The sequence below is a fragment of the Haemaphysalis longicornis genome, unplaced genomic scaffold (genome assembly GCF_048455015.1).
Source record: "Haemaphysalis longicornis isolate Haplotype H1 unplaced genomic scaffold, Haemaphysalis longicornis Haplotype H1 scaffold_3, whole genome shotgun sequence".
In the NCBI taxonomy this organism is placed as follows: Eukaryota; Metazoa; Arthropoda; class Arachnida; order Ixodida; family Ixodidae; genus Haemaphysalis; species Haemaphysalis longicornis.
This window is the reverse complement of record NW_027526335.1, coordinates 86,198,075-86,224,125: the sequence shown is the minus strand read 5'-3', so window position 1 is coordinate 86,224,125 and position 26,051 is coordinate 86,198,075. Positions and strand designations below refer to the sequence as shown.

At 47.4% G+C, this 26,051-nt stretch overlaps 1 protein-coding gene across 1 annotated transcript; it reads right to left on the bottom strand.

Moving 5' to 3' along the window:
• Positions 1–2,179: 2,179 nt before the first annotated feature.
• Positions 2,180–22,573, bottom strand: LOC144174770 (uncharacterized). The gene is made up of 7 exons (XM_077703646.1): positions 22,223–22,573; positions 17,734–17,945; positions 14,512–14,686; positions 12,237–12,518; positions 7,671–7,765; positions 4,882–5,055; positions 2,180–4,177 (listed from the first exon to the last, which is right to left on the bottom strand). Exons 1-7 carry the CDS (start codon positions 22,299–22,301, stop codon positions 3,845–3,847), a joined length of 1,350 nt encoding a protein of 449 aa, XP_077559772.1. The 5' UTR covers positions 22,302–22,573; the 3' UTR covers positions 2,180–3,844.
• Positions 22,574–26,051: the final 3,478 nt, after the last annotated feature.

The window sequence follows — 26,051 nt, the reverse complement described above, 5'->3', positions numbered from 1 at the left end:
TGCTGATGATTTCTGTGGAGGGGAAATCTGCTTTTAAAGGCACTGTTGAAGGTACCATAACTTTTGGGGGACTTGCCCATGTTTGGGGTTTTTTTTACTGGAATGAATATTCCGTCCCAAAAGGTGGACGGCCAATATTTCAGGCAAAGATGCCCTCTCAGAACGTTACGGCATATTCCAAAGCAAAACGTGAAGAAGTACAGTCGAACCCGGATATATCAAACCCAGATATATCGAATTACTGTCTACATTGAACAGTCTGAACATTCCTTTGGAAATCCCATGCAAAAGTTGCACGCGTGCATTGCACTACCGATCACGGGCGCATTCAATTTACGAAATGCCACACCGCAAATGCACTTCCAAGAGCGCTTCTCCTAACGGAGTGGATGCGATGATGATGACTTCTCGCAGGCGCTGCCGTGCTTGGGGAAGAGAAGGCTGCGTTGCGTCGCTTCGACGGTCTTCAACACCTGCTTGCACGCCAGTATGGGGGGCAGCCGCGTGGTAGCAAGAACGCAGGGAGTGATTGGGTGCGAAAGGCAATTAAGGAGGAGGGGAAACTGACCGGCAGCGCTCGATTATTGACGTCTTTTCTGTGTGCTTAAGCAGCTTCCAGTGGTGACTGGTGCAGGAGGCCCAATCGTGGGCGGCATGGTGCATGTTCATTTTGTCTGCAGGACGTCTTTCGGAGCCACAGTCGCGAAAAATAAAAACAGAAGAATTTGGATTTAGCAACAGACGCAACACCATTTTACGGGTTCAGGTCAGTGAGAAGATGTCAGTTGCAAAGGTATTCAATATTCTTCACAGCATTTTCGAGCGCCGTACCATGCATCAAACCTGACGTAAATAAAGTCAACGCCAGCACGGCCATTACCCAGCCATTCCAAAGCGTGTCGTGTGCAAAGTGCCTTCGTTGCAAGGCTCTAGACAAGAAGTGTTTGGATACCAAAGACGACGATGCTCAGTGCCTCGAGAGTGAATTTAGAGAGCTGACAGCATTCCCATGTGCCAGCGTGTGACAACGGCACGCGGGTTTGCAATTGCTGATGACGATGTGCAGGCTCTGGCAGACATCACCGATTCTGAAGAAGCGGACCCTACTATTGCCCCTGATGACCTTCCCAACCACCTACTGCAGCCGATTTTAAGTCAAATTCACCACTGTTGTGGCACAGTGAACAGCGACAAATTTTCTCATATTGGTTAACGTTATTACGCAGAAGAAGAAGCAAGCAAAGCTCACAGGCTTTTTTCGTGTTAAATAAAGTGCGGTGGTTGTTACACTGTGGCTTGAATTTCCCATGCTTTGAGGAACAAATCCGTAAACTACCGCTTGTGATGATCTCACAGAGCTCTCAGTGATGTGCCAGGTTATCAGATAATCTTTAGACGGTCATATTTTATATTAATGCGTACCATTCCTTGCAGAGTACCCCCACAGCCAGGACCGTGTAACGTCCTGCATTCTCACAACAATCCAGATTTCATGGAAGTTCATCCCTTAACCCTTTCACTGTCGGGTGTTTTAGGGGTGAAGCTCCTAAAGCCATGGGTCTGTCCATCCCTTGTGTATCGTGGTACGTGACCGCCGCATGCTTTCGGAGATGTCGCAAAGTGGGCCGCGTTGCACGCGCAAGAACCGGCTGCAACCGGCAGCGCAAACTCGGCACCGGGAGCGCGAGCTTGTCTGTGTTCGCCAACGGAGGCGCGAGCGCACGTGCACTGCGAGGGGGAGATCACGCAAGAGATCACGCCACGAACGCAGGCAGTCGTTCTCGGAGATCGAACGAGACGCAAGGACCTTTGCTCGTTTCCTCTCGTCTTGTTCGGGCACAAGTTCGCCCTAAATAAAAGTTCTTTCTTTACCGTTGTGTCCCATCCTACGTGACAAATTGTGGTGGAGGTGCGGGGTAGTCCTCGATGGCGCAGGGTCTTTCACCAGGTCTGGGCCTGGGAGCATTGACTCCGAAAATAAAAGTTGATTTGTACAATGTACGCACACAGTCTTACGTCTTTCTTAATGATGTAATGGGCGAACTTTCACGGGAGAGTTACGGTTACCGATGATCTCCCCCTCTCGAGCTTCGCCCCACTTATCATCATTCATTCCGTGGATATGGCGTGACTTTTTGGGCCGTGACGCACCCCCAGTGTCGGCTTGGCTTCCCGAATATCAGGGAAGGAGCACAGTGGTTTATTTGACTACGATAGCATCCAGAACGTAACGTGTCGAAAGGAAAGCGTGTGGGAGAGACATCGCCTTCCTTCCAGATATTTTCAGTTCGCCGTGCAGGCTTCCGCGACGACGACCCCACCGTTTCAACATCAGAATCTGACGCTGCGGAACTCACACCCCTTCCTCGGATGAGATACTCTCAGAATGCGAATCCGAGCTCGGCTCTTATTCGGATCGGAATCGGTAGAACCATCACTCCTGTCCCCAGTCGAAGGCCTCACGCAGTCAGCCATCCGAAAGTAATCGCGCGCATGGAGGGAGCCCTTTCGGCAGCCCGCACAATGCACAGAAATGATGCGTCGCAAAATCACGATGGCAGATAAAAAGGGGATACACATTGATGCAACAACCTCGTTTGCTGATGACAGCAGCAAGTAAGGGCACAGCGAGTGAGCAAAAACCGCGATGGAGTCATGTTTCGGTCTACTGAAGAGGCAACTGCGCACTGGGCTAACCTGGTGCGCCGTAGCAGATGCGTGAACAGAGTATCAAAAGAAAAACCTATAATAGCACACTACTCGCCACCACTTCGTTGCGGATAGCCCAACAGCCCTTGCACCGTACGGAATTGCACGCGTGCCACATGGTCACTCATCTTGACAGAGTACATCGTGCGGAGCGACCACGCCCCCACCAACGAAGGGTGGGTGCAGTCGCTCCGTACTCTTCAATATATTGTCATAAGAGCTTGTGAGTGAAAATACAAGCTACTAGAAAGATTCGTAGATGTCGTGAACAGTCCAGGTGCGCGAGTTTTGGGCCAGGGCGCGAATTTAACGCACAATGAAGAATGTACTGGTACGTCAGTGACACTATGGAGGGGAAATGTAAAAATGTACCGGTATGTCGGTGACAGCGAAAGGGTTAAGCGTTAAAACAGCGTAAATTGAGATAACTGGTCGAACAGAATTTTGAGAAACCAAAAATAAGAAAAATATGTAAAAATACGGGAAATGGCAAGCCGTGTATCTAATGCTCTTCGTTCACACAAAAATGGAGATTTGGCAGAAGTAACACCAGTAATCGTTATTAGTGTAAATGGAGATAATTGGTCGGCCAGAATTTAGAGAAGCGAAAGAATTTGGCTGTAAAGAACTCACACTCTAGACAAGCGGCATAAGAATGCTACGTATTAGTGGACAATTTTCTGAATTTCTGCAGATTTTTTGAATTTATGATATATCGAACTACAGTAGACTCTGGCTAAGACGAACTCTATGGTTAAGATAAGCAACACTTTTTTTCTCTTGCAATGTCCACAATGCAAAAAACCTCCACTTCAGATGAATTTCTGATAGTACGAACAAATTTTCAGTCCCTTTGAGTTCGTCTTAACAAGAGTCTACTGTATTTCACGATTCCTTCGGATCTCAGTACATCCGGGTTCGACTGTATTCATCAAATGCTCTTTGTACACACAAGCCTGAAAACAGGACAAGTGTGCCCCCTTACTTTGTCTGGGCACTAGAACATGCAACACATACCGATTCTTTCACAATACAACTGACCAGCACTTGCAACCCTCAACGTGCAGAGAGCAAGACTACCAGCAGCACCTGCCGTCTCCGCACTGTACAAGAAAGTCTCTCAACGCCCTCACCGCTAGGACAACACTCGCGAGCCCCTCCTCTGGTCTGCAGATCTGTACTTCTCGCAGTCGTGCATGGTCTTCACCAGCCGGACAATGTCCTCCCTGCAGAGGACCTTGGACTTTGAGAAGATGTGGTGCCGCCGGACGTCCCGGTACTCCACGTCGGGCGTGCGCACGGGGAACAGCATGTGGTAGCGGAACGAGCTGGCCACGAGGCGGTGGAGGAAGAGGGAGTACACCTCGTAGGTGAGCGTGCTGTCCGCCGAGCTGAGGTCCGTCGTGCGCCGCGCATGTTCGTAGTGGTTCAGGTACGCCCGCGACACCAGTGGCACGATGGCGTTTACCTGTCGGGGGGATAAATGGCCCAGATAAGCACATGCTTCCAATTACACTTCCCAGTGTACGTCACTCATGGAGTCCTTGCACCACACAGAAGATAGAGCCGCCAATCCTCTTGAAACCATTTTTGCGGCTAGTGTTCTCTTTTTCCCCTTTCTTTTCCTCAGAAAGCTGGTGGTGTGGCTTTTACAGGAACATGGATGCTGCATGTGAATATACAATATGTACATCGTTTCTTCGAAGTAGACGCATTCTAAGGCAGATACGAAAAGCTGCGCTGTGGAAATGTTTTCAGTTAAAATAAACTCCTGCAATAAGCAGGCATATTGTTTTCTGCATTTTTTGCAGGCATCCTTTTTTTTTTGTACAATTTTTGTAGTACCATAAGACCACATCGCATGCTGCCCCTCTTGCAATTTGTCACAGGGTTGCCAGAGTCAATGCCTCCTGGTGTTTCCTTTTTTTGTTTTCCCTTGCTCGCCCTAATAACACACTACACATACTGACTGAAGTGCTATTTATGCTGCCTTGCACCAGGTGGCTTAACAATCTGATCCATTTTTGTCCACTTCACACACCATTTTCAACATGAATGCTGGTACAGTTTCACGGCCTGTACACATCTTTCTCCATGGTCACACCCGTGCCAAACATACCGTTCCCAGGCTAGTATCAGAGATGAGAGAATGACCTGTTGCCCCGCACCCACCTTTTCAATAATGTCCTCTATGAGAGCGGGATCTGTGTGGATGCCAGGCAGGATCTCAGCCTGGATGAGGACGTAGCAGCCGTGCTCAGTTTCCAAGATGCCGGCCAGTTCGCGAGCAAGCTCGGTGTCCTCCTCCAGGTGGCTCACGAGGACAGTCAGCTTGTCAGGCTCAACCTGGCAGGGACAGAGATCAGAGTTGATAGGTCACATGCAAGGACACAGACACGAAACACCCATCAGCAGTGCAATTTTTTTTTTGCACGCTTGCACATGTGGCACATGCTTGCACAGCTTATGAACAGTCCAGGCCTTGCTACACAGGGCCTGCTATTTCTGCACTGCTTCAGCATTCTGCACCATGTTTGTGTTGCTATAATGCCACCTCCTGAAGAACACTAATATTTACACTTGATGTACATTCATCGACACTTTAGAACAGCCCAGCCTGGTTATAACTACGCTGGTAGGAATTTAAAACTGCTCTTCTACATCAGAACTACAGCAATTCAAGCATAAATGAGATCAAGCAGAACACCCCACTTAGCTAAAAAAAAAGCACTCAAGTGCACCCAACTGCCCTTTACAAGTGCATTACAAAACAAATGCCTTGAAACCATCAGTGAACCGATGCCCAATTGAGGGCACCATGTGCAAATGGCTGCAGTGGCTGTAGCAGTCACAGGTGCAAGGGCACAATTACTGTCCTTGCTATCGGCATCTGAAGCACCAACATCAGCAGTTCCTTCCAAGTCCATTCCAATTTAATGCTCACTGGTTAATAGATCCTTAGTGGCAGCAAGGTCTCTATCAACAAAAAGAAAACCTGCATAGACCAAGCCATCTCGAATAGGGTTTGCTTAGCTCACAGACTCTTCACCCTTTGATGCCCAGTGTTGCTCAGGAGAAACTCAAACAATGTTGTTTTTTCTCTTGCACTTTGTGGTTTTTTCGACATTTTACACCATCTATCAACAGACAAAGGATCCCGGACCTTCAAAAATTAAACAAGAGAGGGCAGCACGTACTTCCGCGTGCTAAAAAGATATTGTTTATGCGTGTCAACTCGCATCGAGCCCAGGTGGCTCAATGGGCTAGTGACAGGTAACCGAAATTGTGCAAGTTTGTTGTTATTACAAATGGTAGCAATACAAACTTTACGTTATTGTCTTCACTTGAAGCATAAATCATGCCAATCAAGGTAACTCTCTTGTTCAAGTGATATATGGGCAGCTAGAGCCCAGTGTTTCTCAGTGCCCAGTGCGTCCTAGTGTCCATCCTAATGAACCACATTTTTTTCTTACTTCATATTTGTGATGTCAGAAGTCCGTTTAGAGCATAAAAAGCTTCTCACACGCTTAAGCAAAACAATAAAGTTTTGGGCATCAAAGGGCTAAAGCAGCCCAATGTTCACTGCTGCTGCTGTATAGTCTGCTGCAGGCAGTGCCAATGTCAGACGGTGACATTTGGCTCATGATACAGGCTCTGCCACACCACAAGAAACCTGCCTCCTCGAAACAGTGGAGTATCATTGCGGATTGGGGATTCAGTGGGCGGCAGGTCAATAAGGAGGCACTGGATTACACGACGGTGACAGTGGACTTGGTGAAGCTTGCCATCAGTCTTCGGTTTATCTTGGCAGCTCTGTTCGGTGGCAGGAAACGAACCCGATGGCACCAAGATTGGCTGGCATTCACGTGACCAGTGCTTCAGTTGTCCGGCAACAACACCTGCCCCTTCTTTGCGTTCATTGTACAGTCCCAGTCAGCCAGCCTTGTCATTTACATCATCATGGTGCTGTTGGCACGTGTCCCAGACATGCAAAGTACCTCGAAGGAGGCCCATCGTTTCTCTGAGCGCACCCCTACACCATGATGATACTGCACAGCAGCAGCTGTCGATAGTTTAGCACAAGTACACTTTCTCGGTGCGCCTGTTGCCATGTGCCTAGGTGTCACCACCGTGCAGTGCATGTGGCAAGCCCAGATTTGAGAAACCAAATGCTTTTGCTAGTCAGGCATTAAATCCAGGTATGAATCATAACTACTTAATTTTAAGTAATTTTCAAATTCAATGATTTATAATTAATCAGGAGTCATATGGAGGCCTGGAAGGATGAAAAGTGAGCGCACTTGAGGCTTTCCCCTTCGCCAATTCAAGTTCGGACTCTGTTCATTATGCTGTTCATGGCAGCAGAGAGAATGACAATTGATTGCCAAAACAGTGCTTCGGAGAAGGCTGGAAGAGCCGCCAAAAGTGCGGTGAGGTGAAGCAAACTTCAGTTAGACCCGAATCGCGCTTAAGAGCAGGCAATGCTGGCGCAGGCTGCTGCCAGTAGCTAAGAATTGAGCTTTTACAGCTTGATTCCCTCGCAAATACGCTCCTGCCAGTAGCTAAGAATTGAGCTTTTACAGCTTGATTCCCTCGCAAATGCAAAAAAGTTTCGATTTCATTTCCCTACTTCCCCCCGAAACATTCGTTACATCTGCTGAAGCATGTTTGTTTGCTTCGCTAAAACTGTCCCAAGACTGAATTGCAAGTGTGAAGATAGGAACATGCAATCAAAGTTTCTTCTTAATGAGAGCTTGCTTCTGGGCTAGTTGGTACATTATTTCTTGTAAAAACACTGCGCTCTGCCATTTTCTCAAAAGTTATTCCTTGCAAGTAGGCTGCAGTACCATTAAAACCTGTAAACTGATGCTCACAGTCTAACCACTTGGCATGCTACCACTTATGTTATTTTTGTTGTTTTTAACGAGTGACCATAACATGAACAAAGAAAATGTGCTCACCTTTGGCAGTATCTGATCAAGCAGTGATGCAGATGTGAATTCCGAGTCCAGGTCCTGTCTGCCATTGGCAAAGGGCAGGCTGGCATCATTCGGGACTACAAAACACCACCCAAACAACAGGAGCCATCAGTCAGCATTCACGCAGTACTGAATCAAGCAAAAAAAAAAAAATGCAGCCTCACTGATCTACACATCTCTAGGTTACACAAGGCACACTTTTATTTCTCCAGCAATCCTATTCAGATACAGTTAGGTTTGGTTTAAAGCACTGAGGCTATAGGTGGTATTCACTGAGAAGTTTAGCTGCCAATTTCTTCACTTGGCCACAGTGGAAACGGCTACGGACATGACTGGCTCAAGCGACCCGGACATGGCGCGGCTTGTGGCACTGCTAGGGTTGCCACCTTTCCCCGAGAGAGAGAGAGAAAAAAAAAAAAAAAAGCCCTTCAGGGAAGAGGTTTAATTTGTGTTGAAAAAATGACACCGTGTTTTTGACATGCAGTGCCATTTATTGTAGCATTTTCTTAGAGAGAAATCAAGATAACGTTTGTACTGAAAGTAATTGAGAGCTTGGTTATTGCTCTGTATGTGCTTCACTGCAAAATATTCGCGATTGCTGACCACGGCGGCAGCATTTCATTGTTTTGTTCCTCCCTTAGGTCACCCTCCATCTCAGGCAGCGCGCTCGCCCGCGTATTTTCTCTGCTCGCGTGTCTTTGCGCAGCTTGTCGACACACATTTGTGGCCTTAGTTGTTGAATTGACGCTTATAAAACGCCAAAACGGACATAATCACGTCACGAGGGCCAAAAAACGGCCAATGACGGCCGGTTTCAAGTATGGACTGGCAACCGGCTCGCTGTTTAAAAAACCGGTTGGGCCGGTCCAAAACCGGGCAGGTGGCAACCCTAGCCACTGCACCCGCACGCCGCAGAAAAAAAAACACCGGCAAGCATCTTCTGCTGTGTATCAACCCGATTCTCAACGGTTGTGTCAACAGAGATGTTACTAATCGCACTCCCATTGGAGTAGAGGCGATGCATCACTTTGCATTCGGCGGGGTAGAGTTTGGAACGTTTAACACATCTCATGTACTTAGCACGGGCAAGTACCGCCACCCCGAGGAGCCCAACGTAACCAGTGACGGTGCACTCACATGGTTGCCTGCACGCGCGCCTCGCCAGCGATTACAAGCTATACCATATTTACAAAGCATACGCTTCAGGGCAAGTCTACAGATTATGACTACCTGGGGTCCATTAACATGAGCCGAAACCTTGCGAATGAGCGATATTTTTCTTTGTATTTCATCTCCACTTGACATGCAGCCACTGTGGCTAGCAACTGAAACTGCCACTTAGTGTATTACAGCGGAATTTGACGGCAGCTGGTTAGTACAATAACATTATCAAAGTGCTCGCATTCATACCAAAGCAAGGCAACACTTGCAGGTACACACTGCTGCATTGCAAGGATAAACTTCAGAAAAACTTAGCAGCAATGAACAGTGCATTAGAAAAGTAAGTTATGTCCACAGGGTACACGTTCAACTTGGCTCATTACCACACAATTCACATCATTTTATACCAACATGCTGCCACAGAACAGACACTCTACTTCCCAAGGCAAAAGCTGCATGCAGAGTGGAACTTAAACCCCTGCCAAACGTGCCTATGTAAGTGCACTTATGCAGAGCGCACTTGGGCTCCGCGAATGATACTTTGGCTGCGCGCTGCTAAACGATGAAATAAAGGGGCCCTTGGCCATGATGTCAGTGACGATAGCCGGCGTAAATATTACGCAAAATTACTTGATATTCCCCCTCCTGACCCCGTGAGAAATTATGTAAACATTTCGTTGTGTTTGCATTGTTCGAAATCACAAGGGACGCCTCGCACAAGTCCACGAAAAACGGAGTCGGACAGTGACTGAACTGATATCTTCACTGTTATTCACTGCGCAGTGAATATCAGCCACATTATCATTTGGGGGAAATTATCTTAAACAATAGAATATAACAGAGAAGGTTGAAGCGGGAATAAAATCACAGGGCCACAAAAAACCGCCAATGAGAACACCACGGTGAACAGCCGCCACGGAGCAAAACCCCACCAGGCGGCGCCGGCACTGGCACGTCATTGAGAGAGAGGTTGCTTTGTTGTTTTTCGTCGCTGCTTCTCTTTTTGTAAAAAATAAATCAGCAAAATATTTATAATTAAGTTTTAACATCACTAATTATCATTAAACACTCACAGTTTTATGTTATTTTTCCCGATTTTCGGACTTCTGCTCACGAGATTACTAACTCGGCGAGCCGGCCCATGTAGAGTGTGTTTGGGGAACACGGGGACACACTCAGCTTGAAGTGCATTCCTTGTGAAGTGTCATTCGCGTTCGCCGTTTAGCTGCTCCCAAATGACATTTTAGCCAAGTGCACTCTGTGGAAGTGCACTTAAAAAGGCATGTTTGATAGGGGTATTAGCCCCTGACCTGGCTTTTATCAGGTGACTGCAATGGGCCAATCTCGGTGCACTCTCAAAGGAAGGAGGCAGTGCGCAGGCAATTCGTGTTCCTTAAACCCCAGGTGCATGACGCTGTGTGCCCCAATCACAGTGCTTCACTTGGTGCTATCACTTCCTACAAATTTTAGTGGCAGCCAGTGTTGGCTATGTACCCTACAACCCTACTTTGTCTTTTTCATCTCTTCGTACACATATATACACACTATGCATCCTACAATGCTACATTACTTTCTCATCCCTTTGCACAAATATATAAACACTATGCATGAAAATTGACAAGAAAGGAGTACTGACAAAAAATTTTGAAGGTGAGATAACTTGGAAGATAGATTGGTGGGAATACACATACATCATCTGCAAAATACCAGTGGCAAATACAGCCTAGAACATATTTAAAATCAATTTAAAGTGTGCATAACGAAACCGAGCAGCCAGAGATCGACATCTACTTGGATGTGGAGTAAATAAACAACACCCAAACTCGTCACAATTTGTGTTGGCACTTCCGAACTGCCGGCGTTTCTCAGCGAAACCGAGCAGCCAGAGATCAACATCTACTTGGATGTGGAGTAAATAAACAACACCCAAACTCGTCACGAATTTGTTTTGGCACTTCCGAACTGCCGGCGTTTCTCACCGCTCCGATGAGTGTCAGAGCTTTTGCTCTCGAGCTACAAACAATCCAATCGTTGGCGTCAGAGGCGCGTAGATTTCGTTGGCTCATCGGGCAGCTGGCCGCGACCCAAGTTCTACAGCGATTCCAGGCCCTCTGCTTTTACTACTTTTTATTACACTGGATGCGAAAACGTGTTAGGCACTTGACACGTGCACTGAGGGAGTCACGTATATATACCCCCAGCACGGTCGCTACGCGGGCGGCGGCCACGGCCGCGAAGTGGCACAGGCCAGCGCAGGTAGCTCGAGTGATAGCTTGTTACCGCTGCACTAAATGGGACTCAAGTCTCAAGCAAAGCTGCACATACGAGAAAGGAGGTAATGATGTCATGGAAAATTGCATTAAAAATCTTTATCTGCACCGCTTACGAGAGCGGCAATCAAATATCCGCTGCAGTGCTAAGCCTAACATCTGTAGGCAGACCTGCAGGAAAACCGGCCGGCTGCTCCCAGCGCACACCTCCCTACCTACTGCCTCGAGCATCACACGTCGTTCCACAGCAGCAATTTGCACTCGCAGCGCCTGCATCACATCCACAGACGCTTTTTATTAAGCGGCTGATGAGATTGGTACGCAAGGGCATTATCAGAAACTACCACCGACACAGAATCGACAGTGCTACGGCAGCTCGGCCCTGTGATATCCCTCCGATGGTGACACGGACAGCTTTGTTTATACAAAATCTTCCACTTCACAGTACCCGCTGAAACCGAAACTGCGACATGCCGCATTAACAACGTCTCTAATTAAACACCCATCGCATGCTGAAGGAAATGAGGTTTCCAAACGCGATAAGCAGGTCATTGGCTACTTATTGCAAAAAAAAAAAATAAATAAATAACACAAAAAACTTCTGTGTCAGTTCCCCTTTAATAAACTTCATTTTAGCATTTAAAATTTTCACTACTTGCAGCATAAAAGACAAGAAGTAAACATGTTTGTTGTTGCTACTCTGGCAACAAATTCCTCATTACCAATGACATCACTAGAAGCATGCAACTTCATATTACCTAAAATTTCTCATCATGCATCCAACCGCTCGGATGTGGTGTTCATGAACGATGCTTGTAACGAACTATAAATCGTTATACGGCAATCATAGTCATGTGAGCCTTTGGTGCATGCAAGTTAATCGCAGCATTTTCACGCATTTACCCGCATCCACATGTTCCCATTTCTTCGGAATTTCCTGCGTTGATAAACAGATGCTACTGCCGAAAGTGGTACAATTGCATTCGCGGCACTGTAACCTCTCTTTGCACAGGGGCAACTCGCTTCTGCACTTTATAGTGTCTAGAGCTGTATTTTTTTCTTTTGTCTGTCGTGCCACACTGTGGGCTAAGCCTTCTCAGTAAGAAACCACACTCACTCAAAGGTGGCGAATTGATGCCAGGCCGAGAAAAGAATGCCACGGGGACAAAGCCGTTGCTCTTTGTGCCAGGTGGCACTGGCATTGCTGCCTGCTTTCCAGTGCCCTCAGCGATGATGACACTGTCTCTGGCACTGACGTCACTGAGGCAGACGCCAGAGTCCAGGCTGGAGCACAGCAACGACTCCTCAGATGAAGGCGCATACGTCACTGTCTCGAGCTTCTGGTAGTGGTCCCTCTCCTTCAAGCAAGCCGTCCGACACGCTGCCTCCTTGAGAAGTACTGTTGAAGAGCAAGAGGCAATTTGGTCAAAGCAACCCAGCTCATATATAATGAAGAATATGCATCATGAAGTTCGAACAATGCATTTGGAAGTTGAACCTTTTTTGTTTTAAGTGTTTTATGCCGGGATCCACAAAGATCTGACTGACGTCATATCCGTCATGGAAATGACATCGGCAGAAAAACGCGGCTGCGCCAGGATTCAGGCCGGGTGCTCTGTTGCTGCAACGGGAGGTGCAGGCGCTTTACCGACTCCGCTACGAACTGAAGCGCAGATAGCCGTATGAACACGCCATATATCTTTCCTATAACCTCCTCTATTTCGATGGTGCTGCGATCTATGAGAGGTGAAGCGAAGTAGTGCATCACGATAATAATAAGTGCCAACAGTTGGCGCCAGTTGAGCTCGTCGCAATGCAACCGTCTGCCGTACACTACACGGAGCAGGGGCACAGTGGTTGCACATTTGCGAAATTGACGCGCTAGTAGGTTGTCGCTCGCCACGCACACCCACAAGACAGCCCCGCAAATCATGCTCCCTTCGCTGTTGCGTACTCTGACTTCACCAAACGATTCGCTGGCAACCCGTTCAGTTTTGTTCGCATGGTTTGCGAGCGCGTGTGGTTTCATTCGGGTTTACGCAGTGCTCCGGCGCGTGCAATCCAGTGTCTAATGTTGATAAGTCTGACGGTGCCATACCGACGAAATATAAATAGCGATGTGCAAGTTCATATCAGCGCCGAATAAATATTCAACTGCTCCTGTGAACGCACATCTCACTTTTGTGTTTTACGGATTCCTATAAAAGAGGGATCAACCACATTTTTTTTTGTTAATTAAGAAAGAAATTTTACAGTTAGGCATTTGATATTTGCAGGAGTTCTGCACTGCTAGTATGTGTGCAAAATGCATATCTTCAATTTTTTTGTGTTTCTTCTCAGGGGAGCAACACCTACGTTTTTGCTTATTTTCTGTGGTTGTCGCAAAGTTTTTCTGAACAGCCTTTTTTTTCTTTTCTTTTTCACTCAAATATTCTTGTTTGAAACAATTGCCATTGCAAAGGAAATTTACCCATCTGCATTTCGATGCCATGGACTTATGTGTTACATATTTTTTGCGACCAGGAATAAAATATTTGCTAGACTACCCAAAATCACTGCTCTTAAAGTGAGCAGGGAAGTGTTAAGAGCATTTAAATGCCCATATTTTGCAGCACACTTTCACAATCAAGGACACAGGGGGGCTCTTTGATTTACAGTCCCGGACTCACCACATACAGTCTGAGGATTCTCCACACCATAAAAATTTTTGAGAAAAATGAATGTTGGAGTGCTTCTTGAGGAGTCAACGGGGAGGGGACACAGGCCAGGAGTCTTGAAGGCCAACTGCACTCAAAATTTAAGCCTCCTGGAAACATTATTTCCATATGGTCTGCCTATAAAGACTGCAAGATACAAAATACGACAGCTGAAATACGCGTATACGCGGTGCAAACGGCCATGAAAAATTATTTTAACACCAAAATTGAGAAGAGCGCGGCCATTACAGCCAGGCTGACGTGACGCTCCAGTCGGCTCAGCCGGCAAGCGAGCAGCGGAACACGTTTGGCCAGCCACCCAGGGCAAACCTGCACGCAATGCCCTGGCCGTAGTCCTGGAAGAAGTGCACCCAGTGGAGCTCGACCAGTTCTTCCGGCTGGTCGTAGGAAAAAGCGCAGGGCCGGCCGCAGTGTTAGTTCCGCTTCACGACTGTTTGCGTGATCCACCGACAAGTGCAGTCGCCTGCGACGGAGCTATTTTAAACGACAATATCTAATCTCAGAGGGCTACCAGTTGGTTTGGTGGTACATGCTGTACATTCAAAGTAAATTTGGCCTCGGTGAAATTTGAGTGCAGTTGGCCTTTGAGGAGACACTGCAAATTGAAGAGCCCCCCCTGCGCGTGCTTGTTCCGATCCGATCAGAGTGCCCCTTTTGGTGCCATTCCCTGCACACCTTGCACTTGGGGCCGGATCTTGTTGAGCACGTCCCAGCGGCCAGACTCCCTGAGGACCTCCACCAGGTGGCCCAAGCTGCAGCTGCGCGAGCAGGCCTTCAGGGTAGGGTACAGCTCCTGCAGGGCCAGCTGCAGGGGCTCCACTTTGGCCCACTTGGCACGCTGTTCCACACCCTGTCACAGGCAACAGAGGGGAAGGTAGTGGCCATGTCTTTCACGTTAGAAAGGCACCGAGACAGCTATACAAATGCCCACCCAGTGAGCTGGATGATATTCAACACTCGGCCACAAACCATTTCTTTTCCACTTTTATTTTCCCAGAGAGTAGCATATATCAACACACATATATGTGCAGCAAAACTCGTTTACTCCAAATTCTTATGCCCCTCACTACAGACAAATTTGTTTCGCCAACTACCAGCCTGTCTTTTTTTTTTTTTCACATGTTCTTGTTTGTCAACAGGTGCAAGCCTAAAAGGCAGACTTTGAAAGAAAAATGAAACTGCTCCTATGTGATGCTTATCACACAAGTACATGTGAAGCATCCTGTACAACCTGTACGTTGCCTGCACTTATAAAATATGCCTCTACTTTGTCTTAAAACCCCAAATTTTGTCCCTAGCCCTTTCATTTATTCCCTGTCATAGATGAATGAGGACTGTTCCTGCCAATCTTATGAGCTTCAAAATTAGATGAAAAATTTTGGAATGGTTCATCTTTTGTAGGCACACGTAAGAAAACAGATTACAATGACATGCGGTGGGTGTACTGATTGATCCTTTATCCCGGAGACGAACCTTCACCCCAATTATGATGTACCGTGACATATCTCAGTGCACACATCACGACCATCGCCATCATGTCAACAATGACGACAACAATAGGTCACGACAGATGCCCAAATGAGCGTATTTTTAAGCACGCATCATACCTCTCAATAAAATGACTTCAACTTGAGTTCTACAGTGTCGAAGTTACTCCCGATATAAGACGCGTGGTGTGGTAGCAGACAACTGGGGTTATTGCGGATACTTGGGGTAAGTTATTGTATGCCAAAATGTCATACATTCAGCTATTTTTGTGCCATGGCTGACGATTGCATATTATATCGTAACATTACCCATACTAATGACCACATTGCTCTTCAAAATGACCTCATAACTGTTTCAAGTTGGTGCAATACCTGGCAAATGCTTCTTAACGAATCTAAATTTAAAGCTATCTCTTTCAGTCGCAAGCATGCCAATTCTAAGTTCACATACTCTTTAAACAGCTCTCCTGTCTCTGAAGCAACTTCATATAAATACCTCGGTGTTCACTTCACTTCAAACCTGTCATGGGCTTCCCATGTCACCGCCATTTGTGCCAAGGCCTTGCAATCGCTGGGGTATTTACGAAGAAACTTAAAAAATGCCCCCAACAGCGTACGGAAACTCGCCTACGTTACTTTTGTCCGTCCTCAACTGGAATTTGCTAGCCCTGTATGGCCACCTCACCAAAAATATCTTAACAATATGCTTGAAGCTGTGCAGAACAGAGCAGCACGCTTTATTTCTTTCAATTATAAGAATTCTCACAGCGTCACCCAGACTAAACATGATAATGACATCCCCTTACTTGATGCACGACATTCCATTGCACTTCTGTGCTTGTTTCACAAGTAGGTACATTTATGTAATAGGCCCCTTGCTCTCGGAAGACCATTGCGCATGTCAAAACGTTCGCATAACAATCTCAGTTACTCGCGCATTTTCGGTCATACATTAACTTTCAATAGTTCTGCGCTTCCACGTGCCATCTGTCTGTGGAACGATTTGCCCAATAACATTGTTTCCATATTAAACCATGCCTCCTTCCACCACCGTGCAACCAGTCATTTCTTAGGTTTACTTTCTTAAATTGTTCACCGACTTTTTGTTGCCTGACGTATTTTTGTGAAGTAGTTTGTTAAGTTGTATTGTGTATGCTCTGCACCTTATAATCTATAGTTACATCTTGGCAGTATATTGCGTCCTTGTGTTTTTGTGCCTGGTGTTCGAAATGCAGTGTTAGCCACACCTGGTACATATTATCAGGGTCCTTCAATGCCTTTCTGGTAGTGAAACTTCGCCATCACGCTATGGGAGAGCTTCGTACACTGCCGCACCGCGGCACTGGTGTTGATTGGAGCGCAGCCGGGGGCTTGGTCAGAGCGTGTTTGGCAGGGAACGGACCACGGAGCAAGATAAAACCGATGCTCGCCGCCTTATCAGCAGTGCGCTTTCGCTTTACGTGTCGTGGGCTGCTCAAATGGACTTGTCATTTTGTGAGTGGCGAAAAAATTTGGTGCAAACGGGCATGCTGCTACTACGTTCCTGCCTGCCGGTCTGGCTACAGAGCAGCGGCCGCCGCCCGATGCCCTCCGATCTGCGGTGGCACCCCTCGCGGTAGCCTTTGTCCCCGTACGAAACTCGGCCGGGAGTTTCATGACCAGAGAAGCATTGAAGGACTCTGATATGTTTAGCTGCTCTGGTATTGCTTTTACTGTTTTTTGTCTGTCTCCCCTTATGCTATGCCCCTACGGGGCCTGTAAGGTTTTTGTAAATAAATAAATAAATAAATGGCTGGAAAGGAAGAAAAATAAAAATAAGTGGGTGGAAAACAGCAAATCTGAGGACTAAACTGGTGGAATTTTCACCCATTTTTATGTCAATGGTTTGTTGGAAGTGTTTTACGCCGCAAAAGTACGAAAGATGCCGCAGAAATTTCAGCACCTTTTAAAACAGAATGAAAAGGGTATATAGCCACCAATGCTACTTGGCCACTTAACTATGGCAAGCCCTCCCCATTAGTAGCCTTGCTGCCGCCATCCTTTCTACGCGTGAACTGCAGAAATTCAAGTCTACACTCGCGAATCTCTTTTATTGATCCCTTCATTGTTTGTTGTGCACTGATTTTTGTTTCTACTTACCCCACTCTATGTAATGCCTGAATGGCCGTGAGAGTAAAACAAATGAATTGAAATGAAACCGTAGAGCTTTTAACACACAGCCCTTCATAAATGAAGACGCACCTGGCTTAACCAGTTATAACAAAATCAGAAATGCGGGCTTTGGTATTCAACGTAACTACATTCTCTACATAACAATATTCCACCCTTCCTCTTTTAATCTCTCTCTCGTGGACAAAACACCCGTAGTTGAATGATGAAAATGCTTTGAAGTCAAGAAAGAAGCAATGACCTCGAGTAGGGAGTCTGGTATGCCCAGTGCAGATGCAAAGACCTTCCACGATGTGCCGAGGAAGCAGGATGCAACGGCAGAGCTCAAGTATGCTGCTACTTTCCCATAATCGATGTCGTCAAGCTGGTCCTTGTTGCTTTTGTAGAACGTGAGCAGCTGGTCGTTGGCAGCCAGCCACTCTTGATACGCTTCGGCTTCCAGGTCATTGTCCCCTAGTAAAATGTTAAACAGGAGCTGCCCATCAAAGAACTTCAGTCATTTGCCCTCCAACGTACTCATACCTTTTGGTCATTGCTGTGAGGAAGAAGGGTCTGCTAAGCAATAATGGCACAAATGCCAATGAAGAAACTGCACTACAATGTAGTACAAGCAAAAACAGGTGAACATGCTCCCTTGACCATTGACCAACGAAAGCCAAGTGCCCTCAGGTTAGCACTTTTATACAATGTTTAGTAAACCGGTCTGCCTTTACCGGTCTGCCTTTACCGGTCTGCAATTCTTTCTTTACATAATAAGATGCCAATCACATTCTTTTGTGAATGCAAGCACATATCCTGTTCTGGTCTCCAATAAACTGCCCTCTTAAACGCATGCCAGGTCCTCCCCTGCATGGATTGTCTACAGGCCCTATGGCAGGATCCTGCGACACTCAATAGTGGCAATGCCCATTTTGAAAGCTTCTCTTTTGTCCCCACAGTAGTTTCTGATTGTGCCCACTCGAATGCACACTATGAAACAAATGCAAATTCAGAACAGCGCATCACATAAATTTGTAATGCAGCTTACAGCATAATTTGACCTTAGCCTGGCACAGTTAAGACTTGACTAACTGCCCTGCCCTCCCAAAATAGCAGCCCTGTCATCAAGATTTTCTGGTGTGCATCACCATCTCTTGCCCGCTTCTTACGCCATTCCACACTAACATGAGTAGCCTCATCGTGTAAAGGCAACTTTTCAAAAACGCAACGGAACAGGTGCAATATCACCATCTCTCACGCCACTGAAGGTATCATCATTTCTTCCCAACTGTGCAAATCATATTCAAGTCCACTGCAGGGCAATGGCCTCTCCCATTGACCTCCAATTGCACCTGTTCTGGGGTGCTCGAGTCCATTCTTCACCCTTAAATTTCTCTATTTTGACCCTCCATCGAGTCAATGGCCTTCCCCTTCTTTTAGACCTGTCTCAGTTAGTTTGGTGGTCTGCCTGTTGTCATTTTGTCCCCCTATGTGGCCAGCCCAAATCCATTTCTTTTTCTCAATTTGGACTATGATGTCTTTTACTCGAGTTCGTTCCCTGATCCAGGAAGCTCATTTCCTATCTTTGAGCATACTCTTACGATCCTTCATTCCATGACACGCTGGGTCAGCCAAAGCCTTCTTTCCAGTTTAGTTTTACCCCTGTCACACTGGCACTTTCAATCGCAATTGAGTCGATCCGGATCGAGCGCTCCTACACAGCAGTTTCAGTTGTGATCAAGCCTGATCCCGCCCGAACTCAGTCCTAGTTTCTCAAGAGCAAATAAGGTTTTCAAGCGAGATCGGACGAAAGCGCTGGTACTCTCGTCCTCGCTGACTACTAGCACCGAAGTTGACAACTTCTACTGATGCCACAAATGGTATCAAATAACTTGATCCAAATAAGCATGCAGTAACGCTTATATAGTTACGTATACCTACGACCACGCAAAGTTACTAGACGCCGGCCGTGAATTACATTTTTGGCGCCGTCTGGCGTACGAGAGTGCAACCGGTGCAAATTTTCAATCGGGATTGAAACGTGCCGTGTAGCAGCAGTGGTGCGTTGAGCGCGCTCGAAAAGTAAATCGCGCTTCACTTCAATCCGGATTGAAAATGCCTGTGAGCAGGGATATAAGGCGACAAGCTTATACTCCATAATGTCATCACTGACAGCCCGCATTGGTTGTACAATATTCTTTTCAGTGACAGAGGTAGCTCGCTTTTCATTATTTGGGAGTGCTTGCCGAGTAACTGCACAATCCTCCCACTGCTGTGCAACCATAGTTTTCGGATTCAAAAGTCTGCCAACTTATAATGTTAATACCCTTAGTCCCCTTCCTCACTCTCGTTGTTGGTCTAGCTGCGAGATAGAAAGAAAGCTGCAGTAAAAACTGGAAACGTAGAACTAAAGTCCCTTCATCAGCGTGGACTTCAGGTAGAACCTGCCAACAGTAGGTCATACGGTGAGGCAGCAATTAGCACCAGACTGCACAGGTTTCGCCTTTTGGATGACGCCAGTTTTAGGCGATACATGTGAACTTGCTATATTTATATTTTCATTTCAAGCCACCTCTTTTGTAGATCATCATTATGAAAACACAGTGTCCAGAGTGCCGTCCGACGGCGCTGCAAGCGTATGCTCCCGTGCCGTCCGTCCGGTCGGCCCAGCACTTGAGCGGTAGAGCTTTCAGCAACTTTTCTTTCCTCCATGCTTTCAGCACACGGCCAGCGCGGCGCCTTCGAGCATCAGTCGCCTTAGGATACCTATACGAAAGAAAAGAAGTTTCTTACGACGCACTATAGCCAGCTCAAGATCGGACTCTCGCGGGTGGTTATAAGACGTGTTACTGTATCCCTGTGAGCAAACGAGCCGAAACCAAGGTGCAATGTGCGCTCACCCAGTGACTTGGGCTCTGGGAATGTCGCGAGATGAGATGGTGTTCGCACTCACAACGAGAGGTGATGCGACTGCATTTAGCTACAGTCTAATTAAGTGGCGCTGTTACCCGACCTGTACGATTTCCTTGGTGCTTCAACCACTCGCAGTCGAAGAAAATGATGTTGCACGAAAGCGACAAAAACAGGTAGAAATCACTCTAAAACACGTGCTACTAACCTGGAATAGCACCGAGAGCATTGCGGGTTGCAGGAAGAGTTAAAAATAATGAACTCAAGCAGCCACTTTTCAGCATATTATTGCAGGAAGAAATACACACGTTTGCTTAATTTCACGCCACAACAGGCCTGCATCCCAGACCGCAAAGTTCGCTTCTTTTCAAACACCCAGAAGTTCTGGCACCTTCGAACTCTACGGTGTTTACCATAGTTTCACACAACGAAACTCTATGGATGTTTACTACTCGCCGATAGAGGTACAAGGCTGCAAGTCAGCCTACCGTCCCGATATGCATCCAGCTACTTACAAAGATGACTTGCTTTGACAAGTCAAAAATATTTCTGCGCACTGATGAGTCCCACGCTGTTCGTCGATTGGAACATGTGTACGCTGAAGCATAGCCTCCTATATACTGACCAATGAGCCGGTGAGCACGGGACGCCGCTTGCCGACCCAGCGGGCCAGCCTTGGCGGGCTGGGCAAACTCTGACCGGACGGCGGCTCGCCCCCGCTTGGCATTCCGGATGTAAACAAACCGGCTACGTCAGGCGACTCTGCAGCCGTGATTAACTATCCGGTTTTGCGATGTCGTCGCGCAACGAGGGACGAGCGATCTGCTCCGCTGTCGCAAAGCGACGAAAAGCGAAGGCCGCCTCATCGGTTTGCGGCGTCGCGTGACGTGTAAGTCTCCAGCACATTGCACCTTGGTTTCGGCTCGCTTGCTCACAGGGATACATTAATTAACAGGACGGCTTATATAACCACCCGTGAGCGTCCGATGTTGAGCTGGCTGGTGCGTCATAACTCACAAGGAACTTATTTTCTTTCGGATAGGCCGGCCATGTGCTGAGAGTCTGTACAGGGGCCGCTCAAGCGCCGGACCGGCCGGACGGCACGGGAACATACGCTTGCAGCGCCGTCGGACGGCACTGCAAGGCCCAGCTAAACAGCCGTCGGACGGCACTCTAGACACTGCGTTATGAAAAAGGCGGCATCCTGACCTCGTTTGGGAAAAAACCTTACAACGCTTTTTCGCATTCAGCGGTAAATGCTGTGGCATAGACAATAGATCCCAAAGTAGGTCTATTTTTTTCGGTTTGGGCGGCTGTGTTCGATGTTGTCCGATTGCGCGGGTATCGCAAGGTCGGTGAAAGAGGTGGTTCTTTTTTGTTGCCGGCCGGAGCATTTCCAATAGGAAATACCAAGGGTGCCGTCAATAAACTCGCAACAGAAGCCTTCGCGACATTGAAAATACAGGTAACTACCTGAAAAGCACTTTTTTTTCCTTCAAATTTACCGGTTTGGCACGTGCCGTAAAAGTCCCATAAACAAGCCACGATAGCGAAACAAGCGGCGGGCAATTGACACGCAATCTCCATCAATTTTTTTGGACGCTACCTCCTTGCATTACTAGGCGCAAGTGTGATTTGGCGGTAGCACTTGATTTTGGCTGTTTTCGATTCCGGAGCAACGTTTTTAATTCCTGGTGCTCTGAATAACGCAAGTTTGGGTACCCAGGCTATGCGACCAGTAAACACTTTAGGAAACCGCCATCATGCTGGAACTGACTCAGCCTGACAATGGCCCCCAGCAACTGCGTAAGAGCACCGGAAAACGTTTCTCTTTTACTCACGGCGTTTAGGTAGTGTCAGTGGTGCGTTTTTGACGAACGTTCTTGCTTCGGACATCACATCTGCTTGCAGCGTTGCCATGTTGCGGTACTTCGCCGTCGTCGGAAGTTACCCAATAGCCCAACAGGTTTCCCTGCCCGAAAGTGATTGCACTGATCGCGCACTCCTCCTTTGCTGAAAAACTCATCCGATCACCCTTAAATAAAGGACACTTCGAATTTCACTGCGCAAACGCCAGACACAGCTTCCTGCATTTTTTTACGCCTTGCCTCCTACCTAGCCGAACCTGCGCCGAACCATGAACCTTACAAGGCTTTGGGAACGAGGCTATATCCTATGTTAGCGCTTTGGGAACGAGGCTATGGCCTATGTTAGCACGTGACCAACGACGTCTGCTTGTCTGCGTAATGGTGGTGGTGGTGGCCCGAAAAATGGCGCATACCCACTTAGGGGGATTGGCCAAGAAGAGTTATGTTTTCAATAGAATAAATCAAGCGAGGCAAAATAATGGAGCAGAAGAAAGAATTTGGTCTAGGTTAATGAAAGAGAGAGAGAGGAAACACGAGAAAAAAAAAACACACAGAGAGAAGAATAGGAAAACTATAGTAAAAATCAGCCTAATCGGAATGTTTTTAACACTGCAGACGAGCTGTCTCCGAAATGAAGGAGTGGATGGCGTTGCACACGTCCCTATGGCATCGGCCCAGACTAGTCCCCCCAAACGACAAAAGCACAGGTACAGTTAAAGGCAGTCCAAGACGTAGCAGGGGAATCTCCAGCAGCCTTCTCCGATGGTTGGAAAATCGGCGGCAAAAAAGAAAGAAATGCTCTTCGGATTCAATTTCTTGGCAAAAGTGGCACAAAGGGGTGGTTATCAGATTTGCCCTGAATAAATACCGATTAAGTGGTGGCACACCACAACGATGGGTACCGTTGTGTACTTGCAGGCTTTTTCTTCCTCCATGCTTGCAGGCTTGCAGGATGATAGATAGCGCCGGTCTTGCAGGGAGATAGTTCATCAACAAAAAACGAGTCTTTAATTTCGATGTACATTTAACGGCAGCTGCTATCCACGACTTGCTTGTGCAATCTTCGAGGCACAGAAAGCGCATTTACGTTTTGAATTTTGGCTTAACACGTACAGCATCGATTTTACTCGAGCTCTCTGCACTGCCCTTTCTTAGCAGCTTAAAGACTTCACAAAATGCTCTTAATCAGTAATGACTACAGTGAAAAAAAAAGATAAAACCTCATCAGCATTGCACTTTTTGAATGTTTTTAAGCTTTTGCTCAAAATTGCGTTGTCCCACGAGACTCCAGGCGAAGCGCCGCCAGCGTCTTATTATGAAAGCAGGCTTTGCATACCGGCTTGTTGATAACCGGTAATAAAATTACGATAAATCTCAACTAATATTTGCACACTAGTTCAAGCTTTGAAAAATAGCACTCCACGTACAGCACATACAAACGCTGTGGGGCAGCACCTACAAAGTTGTCCAAGGTCTGCGGCACGAGTTCTTTTAAATGTTAATGAATGCCGTCCATTCATTTTTGCTGTAAACTAAGCCCACCTGAGCACACTGACTATACCGAAATGCGGCCGCTAAGTGTGCGGAGAGCAACGCTAAAAAATGAACATAGTGTGACTCAGTGTGACTGGCCAAACACCACGCGACGAGGGGAATAAACAAGGTCACGCTTGTCAATAACCCGGTCATATTTTTTTTTTTTCTTTTTTACTAACAAAGGGACTGATGGGTTGCAGTTCTTTATACAATGCCTAGCTCAATGCTGCGACTCGCACTACTTCTTCGCCAGCATTGCACGCTTTCCTTCGCCCTTGTTCGGTCTCCCCTTGCCTCGCAGTTTTCGAAGACGAATCATTTCTTCCTTGAAATCTTGATGCTCGTCTCTGTACAATCCATGCATGCGGAGGCGAAACATGAGTGTGGTTAGTTGGTGGTGGGGCGGGTACCAGGCCACCACCTCGGGGTTCAGGTCGTGCGGAAGATCGCTGAACAACTGCACAACCCGCATGGACTTCTTGTTGGTCGGGCGAGACACTTCGCCGAAGATGCGCGCACTCAGCAGTGCCATCCTTTTGGCGTACTGCGACATCACAGACGTGTGCACCGCTGATCACGGCGTATCGGCCAAAGACAAACAGTTTCGAGCCTAATTTCAAACACAAATTCACGGCTCGCAGCAGAAGCAGCACGGCACCGCGCCCGCGCAAGGCTGGCTTGTCTTCGATGTGGCTGTGGCTGAAACAACGACCACACGGCTTTGTTAAAGAAACAAAAATTCCGAGGTTGTTGAAAGCAGTTATATACCAATACAATTTAAGTGTATTAAAATTACTATTATTTTATGTGGTTAAATGACTTACTTTTACTTAGCTATTGCATAATTACTAAATGTATTTCCGGTTTTGGGCTCTGCTTGACTGCAAGCGAGCGCGAGTTTTTGAATATTTGAATCTCTCGAGGTGTGTTGCAGCTGGAAGGCGGAAGCCAATGAGGTGGTGGTTGGGGTTGTGATGGGAGGGGGGATACAGTAGAATCAGTTTTATTTCTTAGTTGCGCTTAACAGTTTTTCAGTCAGTGTGACCGACTATAACCGCGCCAGACCACTCCTTATTGCATAGCTAGCAAGCTCCAAAAGACGCTCAGCGCTGTCTATATTGTCTGATATTTCAGAGAAGGTAAACGGGGTGTGACGCCATAGAATCCGCCATAGAATGAGATGGTGTAAATTTATCATTTGGCCCAGACTGCAATAAGGGCAATTTTCCCGTCGTTGAGGTCCGCGGGTCCACTTCTGAATTATATGAAGAGTGTACGCGGCGTCAGCACCAAACTTATTTATGAATACTCTATCCGCTCTTAGTTGCGTGCCAACATTGAAGAGAGAGAGAGAAACAACATCTTTATTTCCGGCAAGTTGTGACGCGGACTAAACGTCACGTTGGCGGGCCGCTCGGCTTCAGCTGCCTACTCGCACCGCCCCTTCGCAGGGCTGCGCTTTCGGCCTCTGTCGCTCGAGGGCCACCAACGTCTGCTGGACGGCCTCGCGCTGGGCGTCGTAGTCAACCTTTAGCGCTAACCACATGCAGCGATTTTTCCAGCGACGCGACGAGCGACGCGACTAGGATCCGCAGTCGCCGAACCGAAGTCGCTCGCCGAGGCAACCACATGACAGCGACCGCTCGAGCGACTGAGCATGCGACTGAGGATGGCGATTTCAATGTTTCCGCACTGCGCATAGTAACGCGCTTGATACGCTGGATGTTTGCAAACATTTTTTTTGTTCATTTGTCATAAAAAGCATGACTAAAAAGTATTACGCCTTTCTACCTTGCTTTTTGCACTTCATTGCATCTCTAGCGATAGCGCACGCTTTTCCTTCTGCGCCTCGTTTCTCGGCTCCAACATGAACGCCGTGAAGAATTCGCTTTCTTGACGTCGTTTTTCCCAAACGGTTCTCACCCAGTGTGAGCGGGAGCCTTCCTGCTTCTGCTTCAGCGTGTACTCAAGCTTTGCCACGCAAAGCTTTCTTTGCCGCTGCACCGCAAACGTTGTCTGCGTGGATCTTCCCCCCGTTCTCTTTAAACCGGAGGTTGCGTGCTTACGTAGGGGCTCCCCTATTGGCTAGTCGCTGAGGCAACTTCCGGGAGGCGAGCGACTGTTTCTGGCGGCCCAGAACCGAGCGATTCGATGAGCGACTTGGTGCGCGGCGAAAAGTAGTTCGTCGCTAGTCGCGTCGCGCCCCAAGTCGCTCGCAAAATCGCTCCATGTGGTTGGGGCTTTAGCCACCGCCTTTTCCAGGCTC

Excerpts from the sequence above, each read along its gene's own strand:
- LOC144174770 (XM_077703646.1), bottom strand. The coding sequence starts at position 22,301 with ATGGCAACGCTGCAAGCAGATGTGATGTCCGAAGCAAGAACGTTCGTC. Across the intron at positions 12,519-14,511 it reads GATCCGGCCCCAAGTGCAAG|TACTTCTCAAGGAGGCAGCG; the intron begins GTGTGCAGGGAA and ends GCTCTTCAACAG. Across the intron at positions 5,056-7,670 it reads TTGATCAGATACTGCCAAAG|GTTGAGCCTGACAAGCTGAC; the intron begins GTGAGCACATTT and ends TGTCCCTGCCAG.